Source organism: Bombus impatiens, unplaced genomic scaffold (genome assembly GCF_000188095.3).
Source record: "Bombus impatiens unplaced genomic scaffold, BIMP_2.2 scf_0023, whole genome shotgun sequence".
Lineage (NCBI taxonomy): Eukaryota > Metazoa > Arthropoda > Insecta > Hymenoptera > Apidae > Bombus > Bombus impatiens.
Genome location: NT_176442.1, coordinates 29,062 through 55,261, shown reverse-complemented (window position 1 = coordinate 55,261; position 26,200 = coordinate 29,062). Strand labels below are relative to the sequence as shown.

The 26,200-nt window shown below is 36.3% G+C and overlaps 3 protein-coding genes across 7 annotated transcripts; 2 read left to right on the top strand and 1 right to left on the bottom strand.

The window, feature by feature from the left end:
- Nucleotides 1-12: 12 nt before the first annotated feature.
- On the top strand, nt 13-19,222 carry LOC100748555. Its single transcript, XM_033320730.1, has 4 exons — nt 13-1,341; nt 16,111-16,196; nt 17,061-17,185; nt 18,265-19,222. The coding sequence occupies exons 1-4, from the start codon at nt 392-394 to the stop codon at nt 18,799-18,801; spliced, it is 1,698 nt and encodes a 565-aa protein (XP_033176621.1). The 5' UTR covers nt 13-391; the 3' UTR covers nt 18,802-19,222.
- A 2,334-nt stretch (nt 19,223-21,556) lies between these two features.
- Nucleotides 21,557-23,482, bottom strand: LOC100748436 (adrenodoxin-like protein 2, mitochondrial). Its single transcript, XM_003484820.4, has 4 exons — nt 23,086-23,482; nt 22,558-22,670; nt 22,261-22,393; nt 21,557-21,893 (listed from the first exon to the last, which is right to left on the bottom strand). Exons 1-4 carry the CDS (start codon nt 23,232-23,234, stop codon nt 21,803-21,805), a joined length of 486 nt encoding a protein of 161 aa, XP_003484868.1. The 5' UTR covers nt 23,235-23,482; the 3' UTR covers nt 21,557-21,802.
- On the top strand, nt 23,440-26,082 carry LOC100748316 (survival motor neuron protein). Of its 5 annotated transcripts, none has more exons than XM_033320740.1 (6): nt 23,440-23,484; nt 24,598-24,780; nt 24,906-25,020; nt 25,408-25,705; nt 25,826-25,896; nt 25,965-26,082. In XM_033320740.1, exons 1-6 carry the CDS (start codon nt 23,455-23,457, stop codon nt 26,021-26,023), a joined length of 756 nt encoding a protein of 251 aa, XP_033176631.1. In that variant the 5' UTR covers nt 23,440-23,454; the 3' UTR covers nt 26,024-26,082. The 5 variants fall into 5 exon arrangements, with proteins under 5 accessions (XP_033176631.1, XP_033176633.1, XP_033176627.1 ...); XM_033320736.1 differs by lacking the exon at nt 23,440-23,484 and adding an exon at nt 23,978-24,417; XM_012385208.3 differs by lacking the exon at nt 23,440-23,484 and adding an exon at nt 23,979-24,408 and having other exon boundaries at nt 24,501-24,780.
- Nucleotides 26,083-26,200: the final 118 nt, after the last annotated feature.

The window sequence follows — 26,200 nt, the reverse complement described above, 5'->3', positions numbered from 1 at the left end:
AGAATCTCAGCGAAAAAAGTGTCCCGAAGCGTGAGCTGAAAGGTGGCTATGTAGGCTGCCTAGTGAATGCCGTCGCCATGGTGGAGCTGGCGTGTAGCAACTCCCTAAGTCCAGGAACCTAATCCTGCGTCAGAAAGACAAAATTCGCTACGGAGAAAAGTAAACAAAAATATATATATATAGGGAAGAAGAGACAAAGATTAAAGATCGTTAAGAATTAAAGGTAATTTAATGATAAAAGGGAGAAAGAATTGTGTAAAAATTCTACTGGAAAAGAAAAGAAAGAAGAAGCCTCCAACGAGAAAGACGTGCTCAGAAGCGAGTCCCGCGTAGCGCCATGTAGAGGAGCAGGAAGAAGCGCAGTCTTCCTCAGGCATTCCAGCGTCGAGTAATGCTGAAGCATATCCTGACGGGGCAACCGTCGTCAGCGGGCTCCAGGCACCAGCACAATGACTACCAGGCGAGCTCGGGCTCGTTGCACGGCGGCCACCACCACCACCATCATTCTGGTCACCAACAGGATCAACAGCAACACCATCATTACAACCAAAACAGCAACGTTCGTGGAACGACAGGGGGGAGCCAAGGACGGGGAGTCGACGTTTACGACTCGGTGGTCCATCAAAGAGCCAACGTGCATCAGGCTGCCACCACGCCATCTTCCACTCACAGACACCCTTTGAATCATTCTCAGTTGAGCGTGAACAATCTTTCTCAACGATTGAATCACTCGCACGCTCTTAATCTGTCCACGTTGTCCACGTCGAAGCATTCTGTGAACAGCGTCAGTCCTGTTGCCGGTGGGAATAACAATAACAATAATAATAATCTGTCGACTACATTGGGGGTGATATCCCCGGCGCCTCTGCACCAGGATAGCAGACCTAAAGCGAATGGAGGCTTTGATATCTCGAGACTGTCCAGATTACCCAGTCAGGCGACACCTTCGCCTGCACCTGCTCTTCAGGGTACGACTACCGGGGGACAGTTAACCGGTCCCGGTTCCACGGCGTACCCCTTGAACGCTTCCTGGTCGTCGTCCCTGTCAAGGAATCACAAGGACCACGAGGTTGGCGCGAAAGAGACGTTGACCAGTTTGGGTTTATTGTGTCTAGTGTCGTTGTTACTGGCGCTACTCTCGTTGATCTTCTTGCTGAAGATCTCACCGTTAACGGTGACGCCGAGTAGCCTGATCAGCCCGGAAGAGTATACGATTGTCTACGAGGTGACGTTAGCGCTGTGCGCACTCGCCCTCTCCCTAAACCTCTGCTGTCTCCTCGTGTGCGCTATACAGTTCCTCTTCACTGTGAAACTCGTCAAGACTTCGTATCAAGGACATTGGTGAGTAGAGTTTTCGTTTTATGCCACGCTGGGTAAATCTGTGATTTATAACGCTTTAAATACCTTTGTACATAAACCGTACTTTACTCAACCCGAAGGTCGAACAAGGTGTGAAAAATATATACGTTTAAAGTTTGTATCCTTAAGATACTGTTATCTTTGAAAATCCGGAAGTCAAACAAGATACACAAAGAGAAACTTCTAAAAGTGCAAATAAACATTGAGATACAAATATGCTTTAATCCGAACTATACATATGATGGAAAGAGGACTCTCAGAGTCATCGACATTTTCCCTCCTAAATGTCAACAGCATCCATATTTACATTGTTACTGTTGTACATGTAACTTTTCAAACTTACTTAGGTATTGATAAAGAAAAGAAAAACAAGCATTTTCCTGGTAGCTGGGAATTCGAGGGGTTTCGCGGTCGAACGATGATTACCATTAATTTCTATAATCTGGCGACGCTATCCTCAATCAAGATTATCCTTGTGCCGGAATATAAGTTCTCATTCGTCCATGCGTGGCCTATCTGTGTGCGTCTGGAACAAACGCAGTGTCCCGTATCCCGTGCGATATATCAGAGGCCTGTCTAGTGTTTCTTCTCACGCGGCCTGGAGGACGAAACGCAAAAATTCACGTCCTGTACTTGACGTGCAAGCGTTCACCGACCGCGTGTCCCGTTTTTACCGATCAAACACGTGTCTGCAATCACAATACGATACTGTGTGGTAAGATGTATCCGTAAATGCGTATGTTTCGTGACGCGAACCTTGAAAATGAAAATTACACTTTCGTTTATTCCTCGAGCGTCGTGCACGCAGGAAATCGTATAATAATTTTATTAGTAAGACTTTTTTTTATATAGACTACGCTATATTAATTTGTGACCAAGCTGAAAGATCGTGACACGCCCTTTGTGTAGAAATTGCAATATTCTCCGTTTTACCTAATAATTCTCCCAGCAAATTCAGCATGCACGTTCGCGAAAAATATTATCGAATACACACAGTGCAGTGCAGATCAAGTTACAAAGGGAATATAGATATGCTCGCCTCCCGTGACACGCAACTCGAAAGCGAAAATAAAGCTCGTTAAAGACGATACATACTCCTCGAGATGGGATCTGTGGTTTCTGCTCGGAAGTTCCCTTATCGTTGGTCAATCGGATTTCTTTTTTATCTTTTCCGTTGCCGACCGAGACAAAGTAAGCATCGCCGACTCTAATTACTAGCGAATGGAAACGCGCGTTAAGTTATGCAGATTGGCCGAAATCGTCGGTCAAATCACTGTGATTACCCTCAACGGACACGCCGTTTTGAGTTTTCTCTTCGGTTCTTTAATACCGTCCTTTTTCTTTCGCCCAGTTTTTTGGCCAGTGGCGGGTCTTTTATCGCGTGGCGAGTTTGATTCGCGTGGGAAAATGTCGTGTGCTCTTCGGCAGATAGAAAGATCATTGTTTCTTAAAGCATCCAGACGTTGTGCGTGATTGGCATATTAAAGTTTCTTGCGAATGTTACCGTGTGACCATGTCTCCCTTGTGAACGTAATCGTGCGACGATGTTTTCCTGCAAATATTACCATCTAACAAGTTTTTCCGACGAATATTACTCTTCGATCAGGTTTTACTCGAATCTTGTTCTTCCCTTGATAGGGTCCTTTCCTTATATAGGGTGTCCCAGGATTTCGCAGTCAAATCTATGCCACTATATTCCACTGATTATTTTAATGTACCAAACTACGAAGATGCGGCTGATATTGTGCGTGTTGCGTTATTCCACAACTAGGCTTGATTGGCAGGCCATTGGAACGAGATTTGTTCAAGCTGTTCGAAATGTTGGAGAACGAGCCGTTAACATTGTAATGTATGCAACTACAGAGACGTATCGTAACGTTTGTTTCGAGAACAAATAACAGAGAAGAAGAGAATAATGAAGGTTGGACACGGACGAAATTAGCTGTCGATCTTGAAACTCGTGCACTGCGATTTCAGATAATCAAATTAGCATAGAATGAGATTTGGGAACGGGCAGAGTATATTCCGGAGTTTGGATATACATATATTTAGATTAAAGATTGGTTCTTTGCAAGAAACGCTTTTAAGCAACATATGAAATTCTTCGTCTATTTATAGTATATTTCATTTTACTATAGTGGGAGCAGTATTCTATAAATCGGTTTATAAGAGTGCGAATTTATTATCTTAACGCTAGCCTTGCTAAACCCGGTCAAATGACCGGTTTCAAAATTTCATTTGAAATTGTGCGTTCGTCGTTGTTTCTTTTCTTCCTCCAACTTTATGTAAATTCTTATATTATCCGACTAATCAATTTCTCAATTTTTGTTAACGTAAGAATCTACATAAAGTTAGAAGAAGAGAAGAAACAACAATGACTGTACAATTCTAAATTAAATGTTGAAACACGGCCTTTTGACCAGGCCTGGTAGAGTTAGTGTTAAATCATGCTTTGTAATTATTTATTTTGGCTGGTGGTAAGCAACGGTAACGCAAACACTGATCGAAGTAGACAGGTGTTCGTTAGACAGGTATTCAAGCCCCAGAATTTCCAGGTCACCGATTGGGGCCCCTGTTGTAAATTTCTGGTGATTCGCCCAAGTAACTAAGTTAAGTTAACTAAGAGTAAAGTGAAGAGGACAGTTTACATCTGAACTACTGCTTCGATTAACCACATCTGGCAGAATGGCCTTTAGGGAAGAAAGTGTACCGTTTTCTGTGGTCGACCATCCTTTGTTTTCTTTTCTGAACAATAAATCTAGCTTGGACATTGATAACTAGCGGTTTATCGATCGTTCGATGACACAGGACACAGCCATTCTTTATGCTACGTTATCACCACGACTAACATTTATAGCTGTCTGTCAAGTTAATATTACAGGTTGTGTCACACTACCGCAGTGTGTCCAGAAGAGATAACCGGAGGATGATTGAAATTGCAACGTCACCGGACGTTTCTCGTTTCCCTTCTTTCTCTCTTTTCCTCGTCCTTTCGTTCAACGGTTGTTTCCTCTGCTTTGCTTCCGGGGCTTCCAGACAATTCAAGATTCTACTGAATTGAAATGTTCGATTTTCTCCTAGAGAGCTGTTTAGCTAGAAGCAATAGTCCGAGTGTCGACGGGTATGCGAAGAATTGTCTTCTTGTGCTCTTAATCACTTAACTACGTTCGACGTGTTTATTCGTTCTTGCTTGATTTTACCTGCTCACCCCATAGAAGCATTTTTGAAATTAAACTTTAAAAGGTTAAAAATTAATTGTTTTCAAAATGTTTTCAAATACTCCGAAGATCGTTGGATATTTTCGTGTTAAAATTACAAAGTAAAAGATGCACAGCTGACTCCTACGATATTTTTCTACCATAAAAATTTCTACCATAGACCTCCCCCAAATGTAAGGAAATAAACTCCGCAGTTAACAAATTAATTGTTTCCAAAATGTTTTCAAATACTCCGAAGATCGTTGGATATTTTCGTGTTAAAATTACAAAGTAAAAGATGCACATCTGTATCCGTATTATTAATAATGAAGGCTGACTCCTACGATATTTTTCTACCATAAAAATTTCTACCATAGACCTCCCCCAAATGTAAGGAACTGCGGCATAAGTTCCCTAATAAATAATAGGAATTTCTGTTGTAAACTACAAATTACAAATTACAAAACCTTCCGCTCTAAATTAACTAAAGATCACCAACAATTCTCATTCGTTCTGAAACTAATTCTCCGACGATGGTGTTCCCTATGAATGAGTTAACTGGCAACGAAAGACCAAAAGCAAGGGGGTTCTCGTTCAGTGTCTCTGGTGCACGCCAGCTAGGAAGCCTCAGCCGAAGATCGTCCGGCTGAAGATAACTGCGAAGTCTGTAAAGTGGCATTGTTAGCGAAGGAGAAGGAGCCCTGGGGTGTGCAGACGTGCTCCGAAAGAAGCACGAACTTCAATGGTGGGTCCCAGTAGTAGACGGCCGTTCCTCTTCGCTTGCTCATTGTCACTCGAAGCCCGTCCCTCTTTCCGTACCACGCTACCGAGTCTGAGACACGAGGATGAAAGAAAAAAAAGCCGAAGTATGACACAGGTCCAACGACGACACCAACGACGGCGACGACGATCACAGAGACACGAGAAGTATGAAAGACAAGCGGCGCTGCTAAGTGCCGGCTCATTACCTAAATGGTCCGTGATAAGGGATCTCTGGCGCGAACACGCTGAACAGCAGACTTTTCGAATAAAGCCACTTTTGGACAAAGTAGTTGCTGGCTCACGAAGTTTTCTTCTTTCGTTGTTAGATGGCGCGATCCTAAAGTAGGCGCGCATTTTTCTTCGCGATCTCACGTTTCGATCGCGGATTTCGACTTATTGGGGAAACAGGTTAATTGGATTATTACTGGAGAGACGCGGATGGATGAAAGTTTTCATCGTTTCGTTCAATGACGGGTGAAACGCGTGAAAAGAGTTCGTAAGGTTTAAGCTGGGTGAGGAAATACAGCTTTGAATTTCCAATAAATGAGAGTTTAACAACGACGTGTTAAATACGACGCACGGAGCATTTGTACTAAATTTCTTATTAAATCTTGTTAATTCACTAGCTAAAAAACCAACTATTACATCGAACATGATACGACCAATAAAAATAAAGAAATCGATACGAAGAATACGAAACGTAGATTCTTATGAATATGTGCGTTTCTTTAGGTGTATCGCTCCTCCAAACGACAATTCGCCGAAACACATATCAACTTTAATCGATATATGAGAAATCGTCTCTAGCGCGTTTTCATGTCAAGATGAACGCTACTGTAACCCCAAACGAATCGTGAAACTGAACGATTCGATCTGTCATTGAAAACGACCATCGGTCGCGAAAGTCTTGTTCGTTTTTCATCGACGGCTCGGTTTAACGTTACACGCGTGTCTGGTTTCTGTTCACGAGCTGTTCTTCGTGCGTCAGAGCGTCCAGAGCACCCGTTCGTCTTTCCACTAGAAAGAGAGAAGAGGGCTCTCCGTCGTGGCTGTTGGCATTCCACGCCTTCGAATCCGGCATTTCAAATTTTTTCACCGACACAGGGCACTACAGAACGGGAATAAATTTGGCGAGCCGTGACTGTGCCTTAATATTCCAACAAGCAAACAGAAAAATAGAGAAAGAAACGGGCACTCGCGTGTCTTAATGCTTGTAATTTATTTTTCGATTAATTCCCAATCACCAGCCGATAATTTTGATGTTTCCAGCTGATGATAAATCGAAAAAGTGAATAGAGGACTTCCAATAGAATTTGCGTGATTCTTGGCGTTGATTGGCGTGAATTGTTCGTCAAGACGTTATTTTTCCAAGAGTATAAAAATCTGTCAGTTAGGTGGAAACTATCAATTTGTATACGAAAGATACGATCGTATTTGAAGATTCTATCATAGTCATCTGATTTATCGTGCAAATTTTGCACGTGACACTCTATATTAAGTTTGTTGTAGCATTAATTAATCACAGAATGTTACAAGAAAACAAATTTCGTTTGGCAAATATAACGGCCGATGTTATGTAGATATGTAATGTTCGAATTTGTAAACTATTAACTTTTTCGACAAGGAGGTATAAGGAACAAGTTAAAGTAGACGTCATGTTATGAATCATCTGCGAGATATAAAAGACTTCTTTTATGAGGGATCAACACCTCGTGAAGTCAGATTTTATTTATAACATACTTTACGATTTTGATTTATTTGTTTGAGGTGGTATGTCGTGATAGGGTCGGAAGGAAAACTCAGATTTATTGAACGATAAATGTTTATTTACTCTAATGTCAATTTACATTACATATAATGTCAAAGTACATTTGATACAGGATTCGCGATTATAAAATAGAGCTATAAAATAGAGGTGGTTTAATGAATGTAATACTGTATTAACAGATTAATATAGAACAATATATTTTACAATAATGTGATGAAGATGTTACAGAAATTTCACTCGACTTTGATCTCTAGATAAATTCGTTTGCTCGTCAAATTTGTCGAAGTGTCACGTTTGACTCGTCAGAAGGAACTGCTTCTATTTCTATTATTTTCGTTTTTTCTGGAAGGCGACCCCCACTACGTTCGGATCACGCCACATTCTTTTACGCGAGGTAAAATAACGGCCAGAGTCGACGTTTCTGGAGGTCGCCCTGCTTAATGAACCATGCGCTTGCTACTACAATATTTGTTTGCCGGGCAGCCGCGACGATCCGTTTGCGACGTTGTAGGACCGCGAGCGACGGTTAGAAAATACAGTCTATGGTGAGCCTCGTGGCGTAACAATCGTGTTGCCACTTTTACAGACGGCTGCTCCTGCTTCCCGAGTTCCACGAGCAAGGGAATGAGCATTTTCTCGCCCTTTCTCGGAACTGTGTGTGGTAGTAACATAGCCCGTCTTGCTGTGGCGGATTGCGAGGGCGCAAACGGCGGTAGAATTGTGTACGCGAGCCTGATTTTACTCGCGCCCTACGGCGTTCATTGCTTCTTTGCTTGGTTATTAGCTTTCGTAGGTCGTTCACATAGGTGCTGAATCGCGCTTCCTGCTGGGCGGTCAAGGCGAAGAAGGTTGATATGATGTCGCTTATTCCCCTGTTTTGGTCAAGGGGGAGGGTTATCATAGGTAGTTGGCCTGCGTTGGCCGCGGCCATCTGCTCTGATTCCAAGGTGGCTTCGTAAATACTATCGGCAATATGTAATCGCGATTCCGGATCGCTATTCTGTACTGATTCTAAGATATTCCGTATACGCGGTGGAAGTTGACTTTCCCAGACGGCGAGGACGACGTTGTCTGCTAACAAATTTGAAGCTAGCCTTTTGAGATCATGATAAAACTGGGAGGGCTTCCTATCCCCCATTTGCTGGTTCTCGATAATCTGTCGGTGTCTCTTGACATCCGACTCACCCAGTCGCTTGATGAGTTCCATCTTGAGGTACGCGTAACGTTCTGTCGCCGGTGCGGCGTCGAATTCGTCATTAATTAATCTCTCGTGCGACCTATCGAGATTCGCGATAAGGATCTGGTATTTTTCATGGTCGCTTGTGATCTGGGTAGTTTCGAATTGCTCTTCCAGCATCCTGAACCAAGTGTCGACGTCGTCAGAGCAAAATGGCGGCACGGGGAGAAGGGGGTTTATTGAGTCTCCATTGTCCCCGGCGGGCGTCGTACCTGAGAAGTGGGAGTTATTGCTCATTTCGAATTGATTTAGATCCATTGCGTTACGTTTCACGGTCACTTCTTTTACTGATAACGACGTCGGGGTCACCAATTTAAGGTGGTATGTCGAGATAGAGTCGGAAGGAAAATTCAGATTTATATCAGATTAAATTCAGATTATCAGAACGATAAATGTTTATTCGTTCTAATGTCAATGAGTATACTCGATGCAGGATTCGCGATTGTATTCGGTTCGCGAATGCACGGTTATAAGAAAGAGCTTGGATGGCTATGATTCAAGATACGCTGCAAGTGCGGACAATGATCGCGCGAGATGTCGAGAGCTTGGATAATTATTCGCCTAGAACCGTGTAAGTACAACGATCGTGATATGTCGACTTGCGGTAATAGACTGACAGTTTGTCGCGACGTTGCTGCGAAGGAAGACTCGTTGGGGTGTGTCTAAGGATGCGAAGGCGTCGGATTCGTTGAGAAAAGTTTTGGTTCGAAAAGTGAGGGAAATGTACGTTAATGTTTATTGGCTAATTCGTGTTGGTCGTTGGAAAAGGATGCTAACTACCCTTCAAGGGGTGTTGCTAGCGGACAGCGTTGTACGTGAGAGATAGCAGATTTCTCGTCTGTCCCCGTGGTAGGTGGTCGACTTCGAGACTGATAAAGAAAGACTGTTTGTCTCTTTGGAGGACTTTAGTTAAAATAAATCTTAAGATTTATAGCGGTCCTTAGGCTAGCTGGAAATATTCGGTACGAATGTATCGACATTTGGCAATCATCTTGTCCGCAGGTATAGGGTATGTTCAAGGAAAATGTATCTGCAGCCGGTTATAGCGGTATTTACGTTATGGATAATCTATGGGAAGATTCACACGAACAAACCTTTATGGACTAACCAAATTTATTTTGTTATTAAAAACAATCTACAGAATCGATCGACGACTGGTGTTCAATTTAAAAATTGCTTCTCTATAAAAGCAAGAAATTTAATTTACATCGTGTTCTTCATCTGTCGCCTCCATATACATCCTGGTGACAATAAAATTCTGAATTTACGAGAAATCAGTATTTCGACTTAAGCTTATCGATGTTACCGACTGGACAAAGCCTTCGAGAGTTTAAATTAACCGATCGACCCTTCGTTGAAAGGACGAGCAAGTGCCAGGAAACTATCGCGGGAACACTCGTAAAAGCGTGCAAGGGTTCGGCGTGATAACCTAGGAAGAGGAACAGGTGCGACGGAATCGTAACGGTTGTCGTGGCCCCTTTCAAACGATCCGTGGCCACCCTTCAGTTTCGGCGTCATTAACCCTTCCCTTCTTTCTTCCTGGCTCACTTAGAAACGAAGAAAATTCCGGAGGTAGTTTGCTCTTAGCAGCTGCCATTTTTTGTTTTCTTTGTTTAGTCGACACGAAGCATTTTGGAGAATTTCTGTGATTGCTTCGCGAAGGTACAGAGGATAAGAAAAAGTGCTCTTTGTTCGTTGACGACTTTCTGTCAATTAGAAATAAGAGTAAACGGCATAACAGTTTTCTTCTTTGTCACTGTATACGTAATTTTTGTTAGACTTTAACAACTCGTATTTTTCGTGAGCAAATACTGTCGAGTGGTTATACACTGTATATGTGAAGCTTCATTTTCTTCGCGCGAAATATCCATGTTGTTCTTTCTATACTTGTGTTCATATATCATGACGTTCAGCCTACACGTGCCCGAGAATGTAATGTAACAGATAATTGGGTTCGAGCTGTAAATCTTTCATTTGCAGCATGACGCGAATCTAACAACACTTCTTTCCTTGTTCAGATCATGAATATTTTCGTGCAGGTAGAATCATATGTCTAGAGTATCCACGGGTTTCGTGTTTACTTATTTCTTTAACTAACTTCGGTTTTAACCAACTTCCTATTAACCAGCAAATTAATCAAATACTTTCAGAATCAATGACAAGAATATACCGAAAAGTGTCGAGAGAATTTTAAAGGTACAATCATTTTCCTAAAAGTTATCTTGAGACGTATTGTATCGTTAGTCTCATAGAGTTAACCACTTTTCTCTAGAATAATACTCGAACACAGCTGTAGCTTTCTATAAATTTCCTCGATATTCCATTGAATTTCCCGAGATCGTTTTCAATGACGAGATCGCAGCAGTTGTTACGAAGAATATTGGAAGAGCGAAGAACGCGTATGTGTGTCTGATCCATCATTCACGATAGTCGCTACGGTCCATGCGTATGATCCATCATCTGCGTAACCGTTTTACAATTCTCACCGTGGAAATGCCGATCCGCGATGCTATTCTCGCGCGCACTCGACCGCTTAAGAGCATCGTCCAGAGACGTTTCCATCATACACAAATAACTTCGTTTTTCTTCTTGCAGTCGGAAGCGTGGAGAATTCGATGTTTCTGGCTGATCTGTTGTTTTATCATTTGCGCGGCATTTTTTCGCGGTTAGAAGAAAGATGAGATTAATATCTTTGTGGTATTTTGATACTTGTCGATCTGCCGATAATGTCGAAAGCGTGGTTGAGAAGAAGCGCGATTTTTCGATAAATTATGAATTATGGCTAACGGTAATTCGCGCAATTTACATAATCTAGATGGAACAGACGCTTTTCAAGATCGCTTGTCGACTCATTTATGTTTATAATTTTCAGGAGAAGAAAATCTAAACCTTGAATATATTCAATTCGAATATGTACTGTAGTCTAAATTCAGGTCTTCTTTCAGCTTTCAACGATATCGATTTTGTCTCGATTGACTTCCTGTCGGTTTACGTGCTTTTATTCTTCCTCCTTCCTCTTCTTCCGGCGTCCAATGATTACTTTGGAAATCGACGTGGTTCGTATCGAAGCGTACGCTTCCGATGCGGAAAGTACATGGCTTTTGACCGGAAGCGTAGTCTTGCAAACGCGATTGGATTGCATTAGCTACGAGATTGAAATTAAATTTCGAATCGGAATTGTATTTAATTTTCTTCAGGAAGTTCAATGCCGGAATCGAAAATTAAACGATTGAATAGGGATTCCTAGTTGATTTTAGACGTCCCTCTTCCTGTAACTCCCAGCGAACTTGCATTGGGCGTTGTTCGTAGGCTTGTCGTGCGGCAAACCGTTTCGCAAGAGCTTATTTGCATTTCCTCTAACTGCGGTTCGCATAAGACGCGTCAAAGAAATATTGACTACTATCTATTAGGTCAGATTTTTTCACTATTTTCTGCTTCTCGTAGGATTGTAATGTTACAGTACCGGTAACACGAAGCTTGATCCACGGCAAATAATAAAATATCTTTGAGATTAAAAAATGTAAAGATTTGAAAATTAGGACATTTGAAAGTTTGTACTTACTCGACTGAATTGCTATTAAGTGACGTTTAAAAATTTTAATCAAGGTTGAAAGTAATATAGTTAGTAATTCTAAAGAACACTTATCATCAGATAGATTGGTATACACACGCGAGTCGACCGTATTCTCCGGAAATGAAAACAACCCTGGAACCTGGAACACGTGATTTTCCGCATATTCATTAAAGCAACATCGGTCAGTGACTCGTCTACGGTACAGTCGCTAGACTTAATTAATTAAACACGTTCTGGTCGTAAATGTAGAAAAGGCAGCGAGATATTTTAGTTTGTTGGCTAACTGGGCTGAGGTTGGGTCAATGTTTATATAGATTTCATTTATCTCTTCCGGCCTTCTTATATTTTCTGTATTCTTACAATTTCCGGGATACCAGTTCATAGCAAATTGATTCTTATGATGGCGTAGGATATAGTAAATCTTATTGTCTAAAAATACAGGAAAAGATTTCATAATTATTATTTTTTTAACATTTTATTCAAGCGTTTCTTAAGACATTTGTTCAAAGAGATGTCAGGTTATAAAAAATTGAATCAACCTTCCCAAAGCTTCTTAATCTCTTGTTATTTTTGATAAATCAATAGCATTACGCAATATATACCGTGTGATTTTCCTAGACGATCTAGTAGCACTCTTCTTTACAATCTTCTTTCAAAACGAGGAATAAGAAGAGGATTTACCAAATATCATTGTCATCGAAGCGCAGAGACGCTCCGGTGATTCTCATCTCCATTCATCTCTCCGAGTGGAACTATTTGACGTCGCCTTGAAAAGGCTCAGACAGTTTTGTCGGGGGTCCGTGTCGTCGCCTGTAGCCAGCTCGCACGATCGTGAATGGAAAGACTCGTATAAAATCGAAGGACCGACAGACTCTTCCTGCTTAGACGAGATCAACGAGATCTCGTTCAATAGAGAAGTTACCTTCTCGACCGTCGGCACCGTATTACCCTTCAAAGTCACCGGAAAGTCATATAAGCCAACCGATGCAGCCTAAACTTTATCCACAGATAAAATAGGTTTCCCTTATTCCATCTGAATTTCTAAAGAAACCAAGACTTGATTTCAGCCTGGTTAAAAGCTTCGCTCGATTAAAGCTGTTTTTCAAGCAATAACCTACTTTGTGAATTTCATGCACGCGAATCCAAGTATGTATGCGGCAGAAATGAAGCTTTCGTGCATGTCCAATTGTAAGTTGATGCCGAAATCCCACCACTTTACGGACCCATATTGTACCTTTTATTAAGGCGCCTTGTTTGTTTACTCTTCTCGAGCTAATTCTTCACTATTATAATCTACGTTATTTTCACTGGCTAACAACTGGTTGGTCTGCAATTGACGAACCAATACAAATTTTTCGTTACGTGCATATATTCGAAAGAATTCGAAATTAAATTATCATGTATTACGGGCAGTTACGATAGAGTGACACAAAGCAATCTGTGTTTGAATGCCTCCACTCGTGGACAATATCGATATAACCTAAATGCGATAAATCGCGAACGTTTGATTCGACTCATGGGAAATTTACGCGTTTTTGAATCGTTCCGAGTCGCACGCGAAATGCAGGTCAAAGAACCGTCTAATATTTATTGTTGAGATCGTGGGCTTGATCTTAATGGCGCGGCGGCACGCGATTCTTTACCAACTATGCTCCTTAACTCCAGCTCTCGACCTTCTTCCCTATTCAACTAGCTCGGGCAGTGAAATTGACTCTGCATGCCTGTGATTTTGGCAGGGAATGGGAGTCGAGTTCGTAGTGAATGCACATTGTGTATACGTGTTTTAGGTGGTTATGTGAGTTTGTTGCGGAGATTCGAAACATTTATTTAACCTCTTTATCATATTCGAGCCTGTGCGATATAACCATATCTTAAATGTAATAAGTTTTATTTTTTATTGCAAAGTTCTTGAAATATATAATGCACACAATAAGTGTATAATATTTTATATATATATATAAATTATGTTTAAGAAGTTTGGGACAGTTTAAAGATGAAATAAATTGCTTTTTAAGTTTAATCTCTTACTTTCGACGAAATCAAGTTTTTCTGAAATTTGGTGGAGTTTAAGATTTGATATCGGTGTCGTAGGAGTTATGTGACACTTTAAGGTGGAATAAATCTAGCGAGGAGTTTAAGGTGCGGCAAAGGAGCGTGGAATGTTGCAATAGAAATTTATTGCAGTGTTAGTGCATTGGTAGATTGATCAAATTTACGTGTAGCGTGGGTAACCAATGGTAAATATTTTGCAATGTGTATAATTTCTCAGTAATCTGTGGTTTATAAAATCTATTGACAACTAATGGAAATTGTTGATTTAACAGATCAATTTTAAATTCCTCTAAATTAATCTAAATTTTTTTAATCCTATTTACAGCTAAACCTTACGACGAAAAATTAACGAAGTGGAATAGAAATGGCATTGTAATTCTTCTCGTCGTGTATTGTATGTGTCACATCAAATTTAAGAGACAGTTTTACTTGCGAATGCTACGTGTTACGTTGGTGAAGTCGACGAAAGAGTAAAATAGGAGCTCGTCGGAAATACATCAACGCGGAAGGTTAAATTTAACGCGAATGGCTGAGAAATTAGTTTAGAACTCGAAGTTTCATTGGTACGACGCTCTTGAAACGCATACAAAGAGGTCGGCAACCTCGAAAGGGGATGAACGCAACTGTTTCGTGAGAATTTCTTATTGTGGCTTATTTGGATGAAGCTGCTTTAAAATCAGCGCTGGATTCGTCTGTTTTTTGCCCGGAAATCATAAAATGTTTAGGCCAGGCGACTCCATGTACAGAAAATGTTATGTCCACTTTTTACGTCCGTAGAATTCAACTCTTTACTGCTATGCACTTCTTCTTCAAAAAAAATATCGCGTTTCAATATTAAAAAAGTTTCGATAATATACTATCCATTAGAAGAATGATAACATGATAACCTTACAAATTATTAGTATTAACAAATTCTTATTGTCGTATAGAAATGCCAACTATTGCTTCGGTAAAACAAACAAAGGAATTTTACAGGTAAATTTTACAAATTACAAGTTATCTTATAACGCAAAATACGACGTGTAACTTGTCTCAATTTATTAATAGTATTAATAAATTATTATGATAAAAGATGCAGGAATCTTAGCCTCATGAGAAATTAGAGATGAAAATGAGTGGGAAAAGATTAATCACTGGTCCTCCTAAAAAGATGCAGTCCCATGGATGGATGGTTGTGCGAGTATTAAAGCCGCGCAAAACCGTTCCTCGAATTCTCATTCCGAACGTCGTACGACTAAAGACAAAAACAATTTACTCGAGAGCATTGCGGAGAGACATTCATCGAGGACACAAGAGTATTATTCCAGGAAGTGCTAGTTCTTCGTAAATTCCGGTTACAATGTTCTTAACGCGTGGAAATTAGTCTCGACGTAGGAAACATCTACAATGGCATGTATTTCCTGCCGTGATTGTAAATCTGTTTGGAATATGCGGTTTGTCCGTTAATCTAGGCGCTGTTGTTCAGTTGAGTCAATATTATTTGTTGGTAGATTAGTGTGTGCAAGAGCGCTCTATCCATTATTCAGCAATCCGAGCACGTACCGGTAAATTTCACACCGACAATTACGGTGAAATCGTTTGTGGTCGCTGGAAATTAGCAGTATCGTTTGCGGTCGTGAGCTGATTGACACTGCGTGAGCGGGAAATTATGTGAAGCAGCTTTGCTTTGTCGTTTCATGTATTTAATAGGTTTACGGCGGTGGACAGAGTTTGTAAAAAATGAAGACAAGGTAGAAAAGGATTATTTTTCATTTTTTACTATTAGATTATTTTCAAAGTGATCTTTTCAGTGAAATATGATTGACAATAAATAAGATCTATAATTGAATCATTATAGAAAATAGAATAATATTGATAATAAAGAAATAAAAATAAATTATAGAATAACATGTAATAATAATAATAATAATAATAATAATGTGGATAGACTTTATGTTTACTTTTATATGTATAATGATACTGTTTGATCCTTGAATTAAAGTTAAGATTAACGTTGCGATTATGATTATCCTTTGTCTGACTAAATATATTTGAAGTATCAATTACAGTAGAATTTTTGAAAGATTCTTGGCTGTTAAACAAAAAACTGGTTCCTTTATATTTCGCTCAATTATCATAGAATCGTGAAACTGACTTTCATTTCAAATTTTGCCTGTTTCAGGAGTAACAAGTACCTGCAAAAATCATCCATCAGCCGGATATGTGCTGTCGGAGGGTTTTTCATTAGCATTCCCGTCTTTCTAACTGGTAAGAACCAATTCCTTCAATTCTATCAACTTTAACCTTTTGAAAGATACTAGTACATAAGTTATACGTTTAATTTTTCTTGAATTCAGGCATGAATCTAAAGGATACTGTGAACTATCTCTGAGTGTATGAAATCAGTTTAGAAATCCAATGGAAATAAAGTTAATTTTAACGCCGAATAGTCATTATTTTTCTTAGAAAAATAAAAAATGATCGTCTTATAGAGAAGTTTTAACAGATTAATTTATAAAGAGCTGAAACAGAATAATCATGTCATGCATGAATACGGCTGAATAATCATGGATGGATCGAGATCTAATCTAAAGTTTACGTTGTGTCATGCTAGTTTACACAGCTATCATTCGCTCGATCGATCGTTAAGCTGTTGAACTCGATTCTAGACGGACATTTTGACTCTGTTCGGAAGAAAACTGCGTTTTAATAAATTTGACGGAATAGGAATTATGATAGACTACAATGTTTTTTTAATTATATCATAAAATTTATTTATTTATTTTTTTTAATGTCATGTTAGAAACTTCAAATACTGTCCAAAACTTCGAACGTAATCGTTTTAGAAATTTGTAGATTACTTAACGACCAAAAATATTGAATTCTCTATTGTCTGAAGATAGATTCTCTATAATTTAAGTAATTTATTCGTCGAGAATTGATATGTAAAGACTTAAATAATAAATTAATTGAAAAATAATTTGCAACTAGTATTGAAAATTTCAATTAAAAGCATATTTATATAGTTTACGCTTCGAGAATTATATGTATTGAGAATATGTATTTGCGCTGATTCTTTGTCCCGCTTGTTATGGCATACGTGTTATAACGATCCTCTAACAATGCTTTCAGGTATGATATTGTATACATTCATCCAGTTTCATTCGACGCCGGCAATCGTTACGTCGGTTTTCATAGGCCTTGGCATTGTGTTTTGTGGATGCGCAATGGTCCATAACGTCTTCGTGTGGCAGAGGGTAAGAACATATCGCTATTAAAAAAGAAAACGAACACGTTCAAACACGTCTAAATCATCTTTTATGTGTATTTTACCCGGAAATCATTTTATCGTGAAATTTTGTTTTTCAGAGTTACCATAATTTATCCGGTAGAGTTCATAAAAATTTCTCTGAAATCAATTGCAAGCTTTTAGGAAACCAGGATTTTTCACATTTTTATATTTTATTTTATTATAATTATATTGCGGATCTTTATACGTTCATGCGAAATTGAAAAGTACGCAAATGGCGCAAAATGCATAAAATGCGCTAAAATATACGTATATAAGAAAATAAATCTCTATTAAAATTTTATTTCTTTGATTATGTTCGTAAAACTACAAATTTGTATAAAATTTTACGCATTCTATTTATAAGTGTTAAAACATTCGATCTAGTCCTTATAACATTCATGAAAACCTCCATTTAATCATTCGTTGTACCAGCAAACATTCATATGCAGAACTTACCCCCTACCACATCCTCCGCGTATTAATATAATCCTCTTTCATAAATTATACACTTTACAGTGTATACAGTGGACTGGTTGGGTCAGAGTGATATAAGCTTACAAGTTCTCGAGGAGTTCTACCGAAGTTATATTTACATTTGCATAATTTCACCGAAAAAGATACCCTGTAGAATAACAGGTTCGTTTGTTTATGTGATCCGCGAACGCAACTATTTCAAGGGGATTTTATAAATAACCATATACACGATATTCAGTGTATTTTCGTATTCTCGTTTATTTTTGGGAGATTTGTAAAACTGTTGAACAAAATAATTGAATAACGGTTATATTTGCTGAGAAAAAATCTTTTTCTCTGTACCCCTCCTTCTACTTCAAGCATGTAGTATTGACAATAAGATTGACAATGGCTGAAAGTAATCAAAAAGAGTTTTCACCATGGTTATCGGTAACGAAAAAGATTTGAATCATCTTTAATACTTATTCGTAGCTAGAATCATTTCAACTAAAATATAAATTCTTATATTATAACTTTTTTAATTTGTTATGGCCTCTGACTACAATCTAACCTATCATTCTTATTTCGTAGGAGAAGACGAATGCCGTGAAGGCGTTAGCGCGCGAACAGTGCGAAGCGGCGGTACAGCTGCAGCGTCAGCAGCAGCTGCAACAGCACCAGAACCAGCCCCAGCTACAACAGCAACAACAACTACGTGGCCCGTTAACCATCCACCATGCTGGCTGCCCAACGAAAGTCGGGCCCGTGACGAACCAACTAAATACCAGCCACGCAACGCACGGCCGAGCTGCACAGTACCAACACTATCATCACCATCATCATCATCGACACGTGTCAATGTCCCCACCGCCCTTGTTGCTCTCTTCGCCAGCTCCGATCGCGGCGACGCACAATCATCTGAACGTGAGCGGACACAGAAACGTGATTACGCCACCGGATACACCAGCAGACAGATCGCCACCGAGTCCTGGAAATAAGCTAAATAGATCGCAACATTTGCCACGGGAAGCAACCGGCAGCGTCAGTCCTGGTCTTCCGGCTGCCACATTGGATCTAAGTAGCGCAGCAACCACCAATAGTCCGCATGAATTGTCCACGTTAGTTTAGAAATTTGGTCCGAACATTATATCTTCACATAGGATTGAAGATTAATAGTTGATAGTTAATTTACACATCGATCTTTTTATTTGTAAATTGGGTCGTGGTTTAGAGTTGGTTTGTAAAAATTCGGTCCTAATTGTTAAATGATGAATATTGATTAAGAATAATAGGCATTGATGTACCAATCTTTTTTTAACTTATATACTTGAGCACACGCATTGGAGATTTCACTTTTATTCAGTGAAACAGCAACTTCATTACTCGCTTATTCAATACGGCAATTGCATATATTTCATGGACATTTTAACAATGTTTTGAGTAATTTCTAACGGTACAATTCTGATGAAGTGAAAAAAATCGTGATAAGAAACAGAGAGAGAAGTTGCTCGTTAATGAATATTGACCAGAAATAAAGTAATTTCTAAAGAATATCCCGAAGACGTCGTAGATATTACGAAAGGAATGATTAATTTATACCCGCGTGTATCTTGCCATTACCATACTATTATTATTATTATTAATATTGTTAGTAGTACTCGATTACATTATTATTAATATTAATATTATTGCCTTATTATTATTATTAATGTTATGGAACCTCTAGTCCTAGGTTACTTTCGCTGCCACGAAAGGATAAGATTTTCGAATTTTTGACTATTACGTGTAATTCAAGTTTTCCTCAACTCAAATCTCGAACTATAGAGAGTTGAAAAGTAGCAAAAGTAAATAAGCACGAAGAACATTTGTATTTGTGCTGGATTAAGTTTGATAATTGAAAATTGAGTTTGATAACATTTTTTTCGTATTCGCTTTGGTAAATATTAGTTTTATTTAAAATTGAACAAAGCATTTTATGTTTTTCAAATACGGTACATAATCGTAATATCGAATTTTGTAAACTGATAGTAAGAAACTCTATAATTCGAGACTGGAACTTTGATCAAGTTCACATTGAACGTAAACTGACTTAATTTTGTTATTTAAGCGTGTATACTATACGTGTTTGTTCCTTCTTCTCTTGTGCGCAGGCTATAGCTTAATTACTTCCAATAAACGCAGTTATATCGAATCAATGACCGATACAAATTTAGATATTAGGATTATTTAAACAAGAGATTAAAAACTAAAAAGTATTGTTTTTATACTGCATATGTACATATGCAATATGAACGACAGTTTGTGTAATAATATGTACCCCTCTTCTTAGTTTACTTTTGTATATTTTGCGACATTTGATATTAATTTTATGAGGAACGTACTTACACTTTATCTTTGTAATTAAATGTGAAATGAAAGAAAAGAAATGACATGAGAAAAGGAAATTCGATGTATGAGTATATACGAATTGACGGAATTAAAATTTAACGCTATATTTAAATAGAAGACGTGAAATATCTTGTCATCTTAAAATAACTTGATCATTCCTATTCTTTTACATAAAAACACTTTTCGACTGTAACTTAAGAAAAATGTCTGCTAACGTGAAACGTGCCAGAAAAAATTAACAACTTCCATTAAATTGGCAAATATCTCATTAATATGTATGCGTAAAACTCGCGTTTACAAAGATCAGATCAGTGTACATAATATACAAAACAAATGCAGAATATATAAATATAGCACATACGTTCTGAATTATATTCAAATTGGGCAGGGTAACCAAGTGAAAATATGTAAATTTCACGATGTGTAATGTACACTTTATCGAACTTGTAAGTAGTGTAGAAATAGAATATTTTACACGTAACAAAATATACAAACGACAATATACAAGTTAAATTATTTGTTAGATCCATGTATAACAAGCATAGTACAAAAGTGTTTTAGCTTTATGTACTGGTAATTATGAGAAATACCAACTTAATAGATGTATTTGGTATGTACCTAGTTAAGAAAACAATAAATTATTCTGAACAGATAAAGCGTTTAGTAGCTTGTGAAGTATGAATTTTCGAAAACGTAAGTATTTTATATCTAAGTAGTTAAGGAACGCGAGCAAGGGAAATCAAACAAAGGAACAAAGTTTTTTTGTTTAAAAATATTTAATTTGTTCTATTATCCGACGTTAGAAGCGATAATGTACAAAATCTGAATAAATAAGATTCCTCAATATTATTGAATTTTAATTCTAGGGTAAAGTAATATATCCGCATATTTTATTTATATACAATATGTATAAATAATGATGTGATTTGACTAATTTTGTTGAAAGAATATTTGTACTTTTTACGTAAAACTTCAGTCTTTTACAAACTTTCTTGTAATTAATAAACCAGTAAACACAATATTAATAAAATCTATTAAAATTATAAACAAACTCATAAGTTTTAATTTTAGTCCTTAAAGTTTGAAATATTTTGCCCCAATGTCGAGACATTTGTTTTAATCCAAAACATTACTATACTGAATCGATAATGTTGCATGTGCCACAAAAATGATGATAGTGTCAGATAACTTGTTGTGAAACGAAAAAGTATTGCATGTACATTTCTGTTGTTTTGTTGACCATGAGTTTGATGATCTTTTAAACTTGCCCATAGCTAAGAAATCAAACAGTATATCTAAACGAAATTAATTTCAAATTATTTTTTAGGTTCTAAACTTTTATCTAATCTTTCAGAAGTTGCAAAATTTATTCCACAAGAGTCTTTTTTATCATAACCAAGTACACATCTTCAAACCATTTAAGTCTTCCTTAGTAATTTCTTCTTATCTTTAATAGTAACTAAAATAATTTAGATGAATGTTTTAAAATTGACACCTTGTATATTAAAAATAAAAGATATATTTTCTTCATAATTGGATAGGCTTTTTACAATGGCAATGTACAAATATCGAAATTGCAATTATACTATAACATATGTATATATATAAGCTTCACATTTAAACACAAGATTCTTTATTATATTTTTTTAATACCAATATTTTAATAATTATAACAAGGGTTTTTTAACAAGAGATGTATAACATTGTATACAAATTTTCAAAAACCTATTGATAATTTCAGTTATGCTCTTGCATCATTAATTGTTGATGGAACTCTTACCTCAATTCCATCTAGTTCCTTAGACATTACTATTTGACAGCCTAGCCGTGACCTGGAATTAAATATTATATAACTGAATATGTCAATAAATATATTTATTGCTATACAAATTAATACTAATACACAATAAGATTTCTATTTATCCATTTGAAAATCAACATTGTAAATATGCTAATTCCAACATAGATTTGTAATGATTATAGGGTCATAAATAAAAAACTATGAAAATTTATTATAATTTCAGTTTCATAGTATTCAGAGATGGCGATTTGAAATTCTACATTGAGATGCAGATTTCGAAATACCCAACACTAACCTGTTTTTACATAAATTGACATAGAAAAATTCACTTTATAAAATATTAAAAGGTAACAGAATTAATGATGTGAATGATTTGATACTGATTATTATGAACTCACGTATCTGTTAATTCATATGCTAAATCCAACATGTCTAATTCTTCATCTGTTGGTTTGTCAGGAAGTGCATCATAAACTTCTTTCGAAAATATTAAATGGCACGTACTACAAGTTAATGTTCCTTCACAAGCACCTATATCAATTATATTTTATGATTACAACATACTTATACAATAAAGTATCAAAAGTTAAAAATAATAAGAATATTAAACTTGATAAAAATGAAAATTTTCAAATATTTTCTACCTCAAAATTATTTATTTTAAATTAAGTAAATTATGCTTTTTTAAAACATACCATATCCATCTAAATCAATTTCATTATTTACTACTATGTCTAATATAGTATCTCCAACTTTCCCTTTTGCTTTGATTCTCTCTCCACTTGCTTTAACAAACGTTATATTTACTCTGAAAATAATATTTATGAAAGATAAAAATTATCTCAATATAATTATTTTCTTTATCTTTTGTGTTTCTTCAATTAATCTTCTCTTAATTATACCTTAATTATATGGATCACTTATGATAATAGAAATAATTTAAAAATAAGATATACTTGTCTTAATAATACATAAATAAAATTCGTATATCATATATTTATAACAGTGTTATATTTTTAGTTGTTCACTGTCAATGTTGTTCTTATTAATACTATTCTATTAATACTATGTTATTTTTCTAGATGTTATACTCCTACAAAGAGAAAAATTTCTTAGACATTATTATTAGCATTATTATTTTGACACCAATTTTATATTGGAAGGTAAGTACTGAAATTCTATTAAGAAAAGAAGGAAAGCACAAGAAAATTTGTATCACTTACTCTTGTTTTTCTGAAAGTGGTTGCGTGGTCGATATTCCTCTTGTTGCCTGCAAAAAGGGCAACGTTGTGTTGCTTGTATATTTTGAATAATTTGATGCAATACCGAGAATTGACCTCGAAAATTTTTGTAATTGATTTACTAACGCCATTCCACTGTCATAAATATCATGAGTATGGGACACCCTGACCGAACACCAGATAAGTATTGCGAAAAATATCAATTGTAGATCAATTGTACTTTGTACAGAAACTTTCACGGCATTCTTCGGCTGCTATACTGGGACGTTCCTTTACTGTGATAGGTTATAAAACGGTTCCTAACACAAGTGACGTATCTCTACCGGACACGTGCTCCTCGGGCCACGTTTTATGATACAAGACCAGCAAAATGATCAATATGTAATTTTACATATCTTACATTTTTTCCAAATGAAATATTGTTTTTATTAAACGTTTAAAAGCTCAGGCAACATTTATTTCATCTGATTTCAGTTTTACAAATATATATCTATAATACATATCTGTATAAATTACGGTCTGGTTATATCAAACAGGGACCGACACTCGCTAGGGAAAACTACCCAAAAATTGAATCGTAAAAACCAATATGAAAGACAACAAATTTTTCGTTCTGCGGAACAAATAGAAATGAGCAGAGTATCTTTATCTTTATCTGAGACATTCAGAGCGTATCACGCATACGCTAAACCTGAAGAAAACTTTCTTGTCTTCCATGTTAATTTTTCCCTTTCCATTTCCGAACGGTCTCTTCTATATTTATTTATATGTTCGTGATTGATGCTATTGACAACATACAACTAAGGGGAAATACGAATAGTAATAAATAGATGTATAATTCATTATGCAATTTTATAGAATTAAATCTTATTTATCTTCAGATATAAAAACTATATTTACCAGCTGAAACACTAACGCATATGCAGTATAATATAATCTACTTAACAATCTCGTTTTAGTTATAATATGTGATTAATTCTTTTGCTATTTCTAAACAGTTTTTTGTGCATACAATATTTTTTTATAGTATTCTAATATATTGTTAGATATTGTAAAGAAAGTAAAATACAGTTATTGAAGTCTGGGAACATTCAATGTTAAGCTTGCTTCAAAAAATAATTTTTCGAATGAATGGGGAATAGATTTTTAGTATTATAGTTGGTATAATGTCATCATTGTTTACAATGTGTTAGAGTTAAAGAAATGAGACAAATTAATATTTCAGAAGCAAATTCAATATTTAAATGATGTTATTTTAAAATGGCAGATGATATGAATGTTCTTTTTATACGAGGAAATGGAAACGTATGTATGGTAATGGAAACGTAATGGTTTTAACATTATTTTAGTACAAAATCTTAGCATAATAGTAATTAACAGTATCCATTACCTTTTAGTCAATTTTTGAAAAATGACATATATGATAATTTGCAATAGTTTGATAATAAAATACTTGTATCAATATTAATAACGTATAATTTGCTATCTCAAAAGGATACAGACACAGGCAATGATAATGTTTGGGATGATAGTGCATTAATAGAAGCATATGATAAAGCAATAAATTTAGCAAAAGAAGAAGTTATCAAGCGAATGGGAATGGATGTTGGAAATTCTCAACCGAAAGAAAACCTACAAAATCTTAAGCAGCCTAAACACGCGAGTAAATTACACAAGGTTGTGATTTTGATAGAATATTACAAATTTGATACAGAATATTATTAAATATATTGATTAAGAAGCAAATTATTTTATTTTGCTATTTACTTATATTTATTTGTATACACATTTTTTCTTTATAGAAATGGATCATAGGAGCACCTTGTCGTGCAATATACTCAGAGGATGGAGAAATTTATGAAGCTATAATATCAAAAATTTACGAAAACAATGGCACGTGTGTTGTAAAATTTGTAGGTAATACCTTTAGCATGATGGTTATGTCAATTAAGAAATGTACTAAAAATACATATATATATGAAGTAAAGGCTTTCGCATAGTCTATCACAGTGTCATTCAGCAGGTCCTTAACTGGGCAGGAGTACCTGTCAATGTCTATGGGGAGACCCGTGGGATATAGGGTCATGAACCATAAACATGCATGTTACTTATTGTTCATTATTAGCTGCTTGGAATATAATTCTCCTCATTAGACGAGTGATTATTACTACATATATCAAGGCAAACATTTATACATATACATTTATGCACGGGAAATTCTAATACATTGCCTGTAAGGACAGTAACTGAATGGCACTCAGTCGTTCTATTAAATGACAAAAATTTCTTTTACTCTGTGTTTAGGCTATGGTAATACAGAGAAAGTCGAGTTGAGTTCTCTTTTAGAATCAGAAGGTTTGCAAAGTCAAATAGCACAACAAAAGAAAGCTTTGGAAGAGAAATTCAATGAAGAGAACGATGAGACTTGTGAGACTAATTTTTCTACAAATGTAAATTCGAAAAAATATAATGTAGAAAAAATGGATTGTGACTCTGAAGAAGCAAATGCGTATAAACATCACTTCATACCAGGACCATCTTTCAATTCGATGACTGATATAATGCCACCTGCACCTCCTTTACCACCACAATTAATGGCTAAGTAAGTACATTTTAAAATTTCTAATGGAATGCCGAATACTTCTAATATTAATAAGTAATTTGGAATAAGTTTAACATTTTATTTGGAAAAAAAATACGAAATTTTAATAAAATGTACTAGATTACCAGATAATGATACAGACGCACTTTCAAGTATGTTGATGTCATGGTATATTAGTGGTTTTCACACAGGTAATTATTTCATATAAGTATTTTATTGTATATTAAATTTTCAATGGACTATGTTATTTCTTTTGTAGGTTATTATCATGGTTTGAAACAAGCAAGAAACAATCAAGAGAACAGGAAGAACTGTTGATTATATCAATTTTTTCAATAACAATATAATGATAATATAAGATATAATAAAATATAAAACTCATTGTATTTATTTACTTCAATTATTTGAAATAAAGAACAGCTTTATTTTCATATAAGACTTTATTTTTTTTAAAACAATTACTAAGATAAGAAAAAATAAGAAACATATTTTTGA

Coding starts and splice junctions, on each gene's coding strand:
- LOC100748436 (XM_003484820.4), bottom strand. CDS start 23,234: ATGGCGTTAGTAAATCAATTACAAAAATTTTCGAGGTCAATTCTCGGT. Junction 22,671..23,085: donor CCACTTTCAGAAAAACAAGA/GTAAGTGATACA, acceptor TATTATTTTCAG/AGTAAATATAACGTTTGTTA. Junction 21,894..22,260: donor GCATATGAATTAACAGATAC/GTGAGTTCATAA, acceptor ATTTAATTCCAG/GTCACGGCTAGGCTGTCAAA.
- LOC100748316 (XM_033320736.1), top strand. CDS start 24,364: ATGGCAGATGATATGAATGTTCTTTTTATACGAGGAAATGGAAACGTA. Junction 24,781..24,905: donor ACGCGAGTAAATTACACAAG/GTTGTGATTTTG, acceptor TTTTCTTTATAG/AAATGGATCATAGGAGCACC. Junction 25,021..25,407: donor GTGTGTTGTAAAATTTGTAG/GTAATACCTTTA, acceptor CTCTGTGTTTAG/GCTATGGTAATACAGAGAAA.
- LOC100748555 (XM_033320730.1), top strand. CDS start 392: ATGCTGAAGCATATCCTGACGGGGCAACCGTCGTCAGCGGGCTCCAGG. Junction 1,342..16,110: donor ACTTCGTATCAAGGACATTG/GTGAGTAGAGTT, acceptor TGCCTGTTTCAG/GAGTAACAAGTACCTGCAAA. Junction 16,197..17,060: donor CATTCCCGTCTTTCTAACTG/GTAAGAACCAAT, acceptor CAATGCTTTCAG/GTATGATATTGTATACATTC.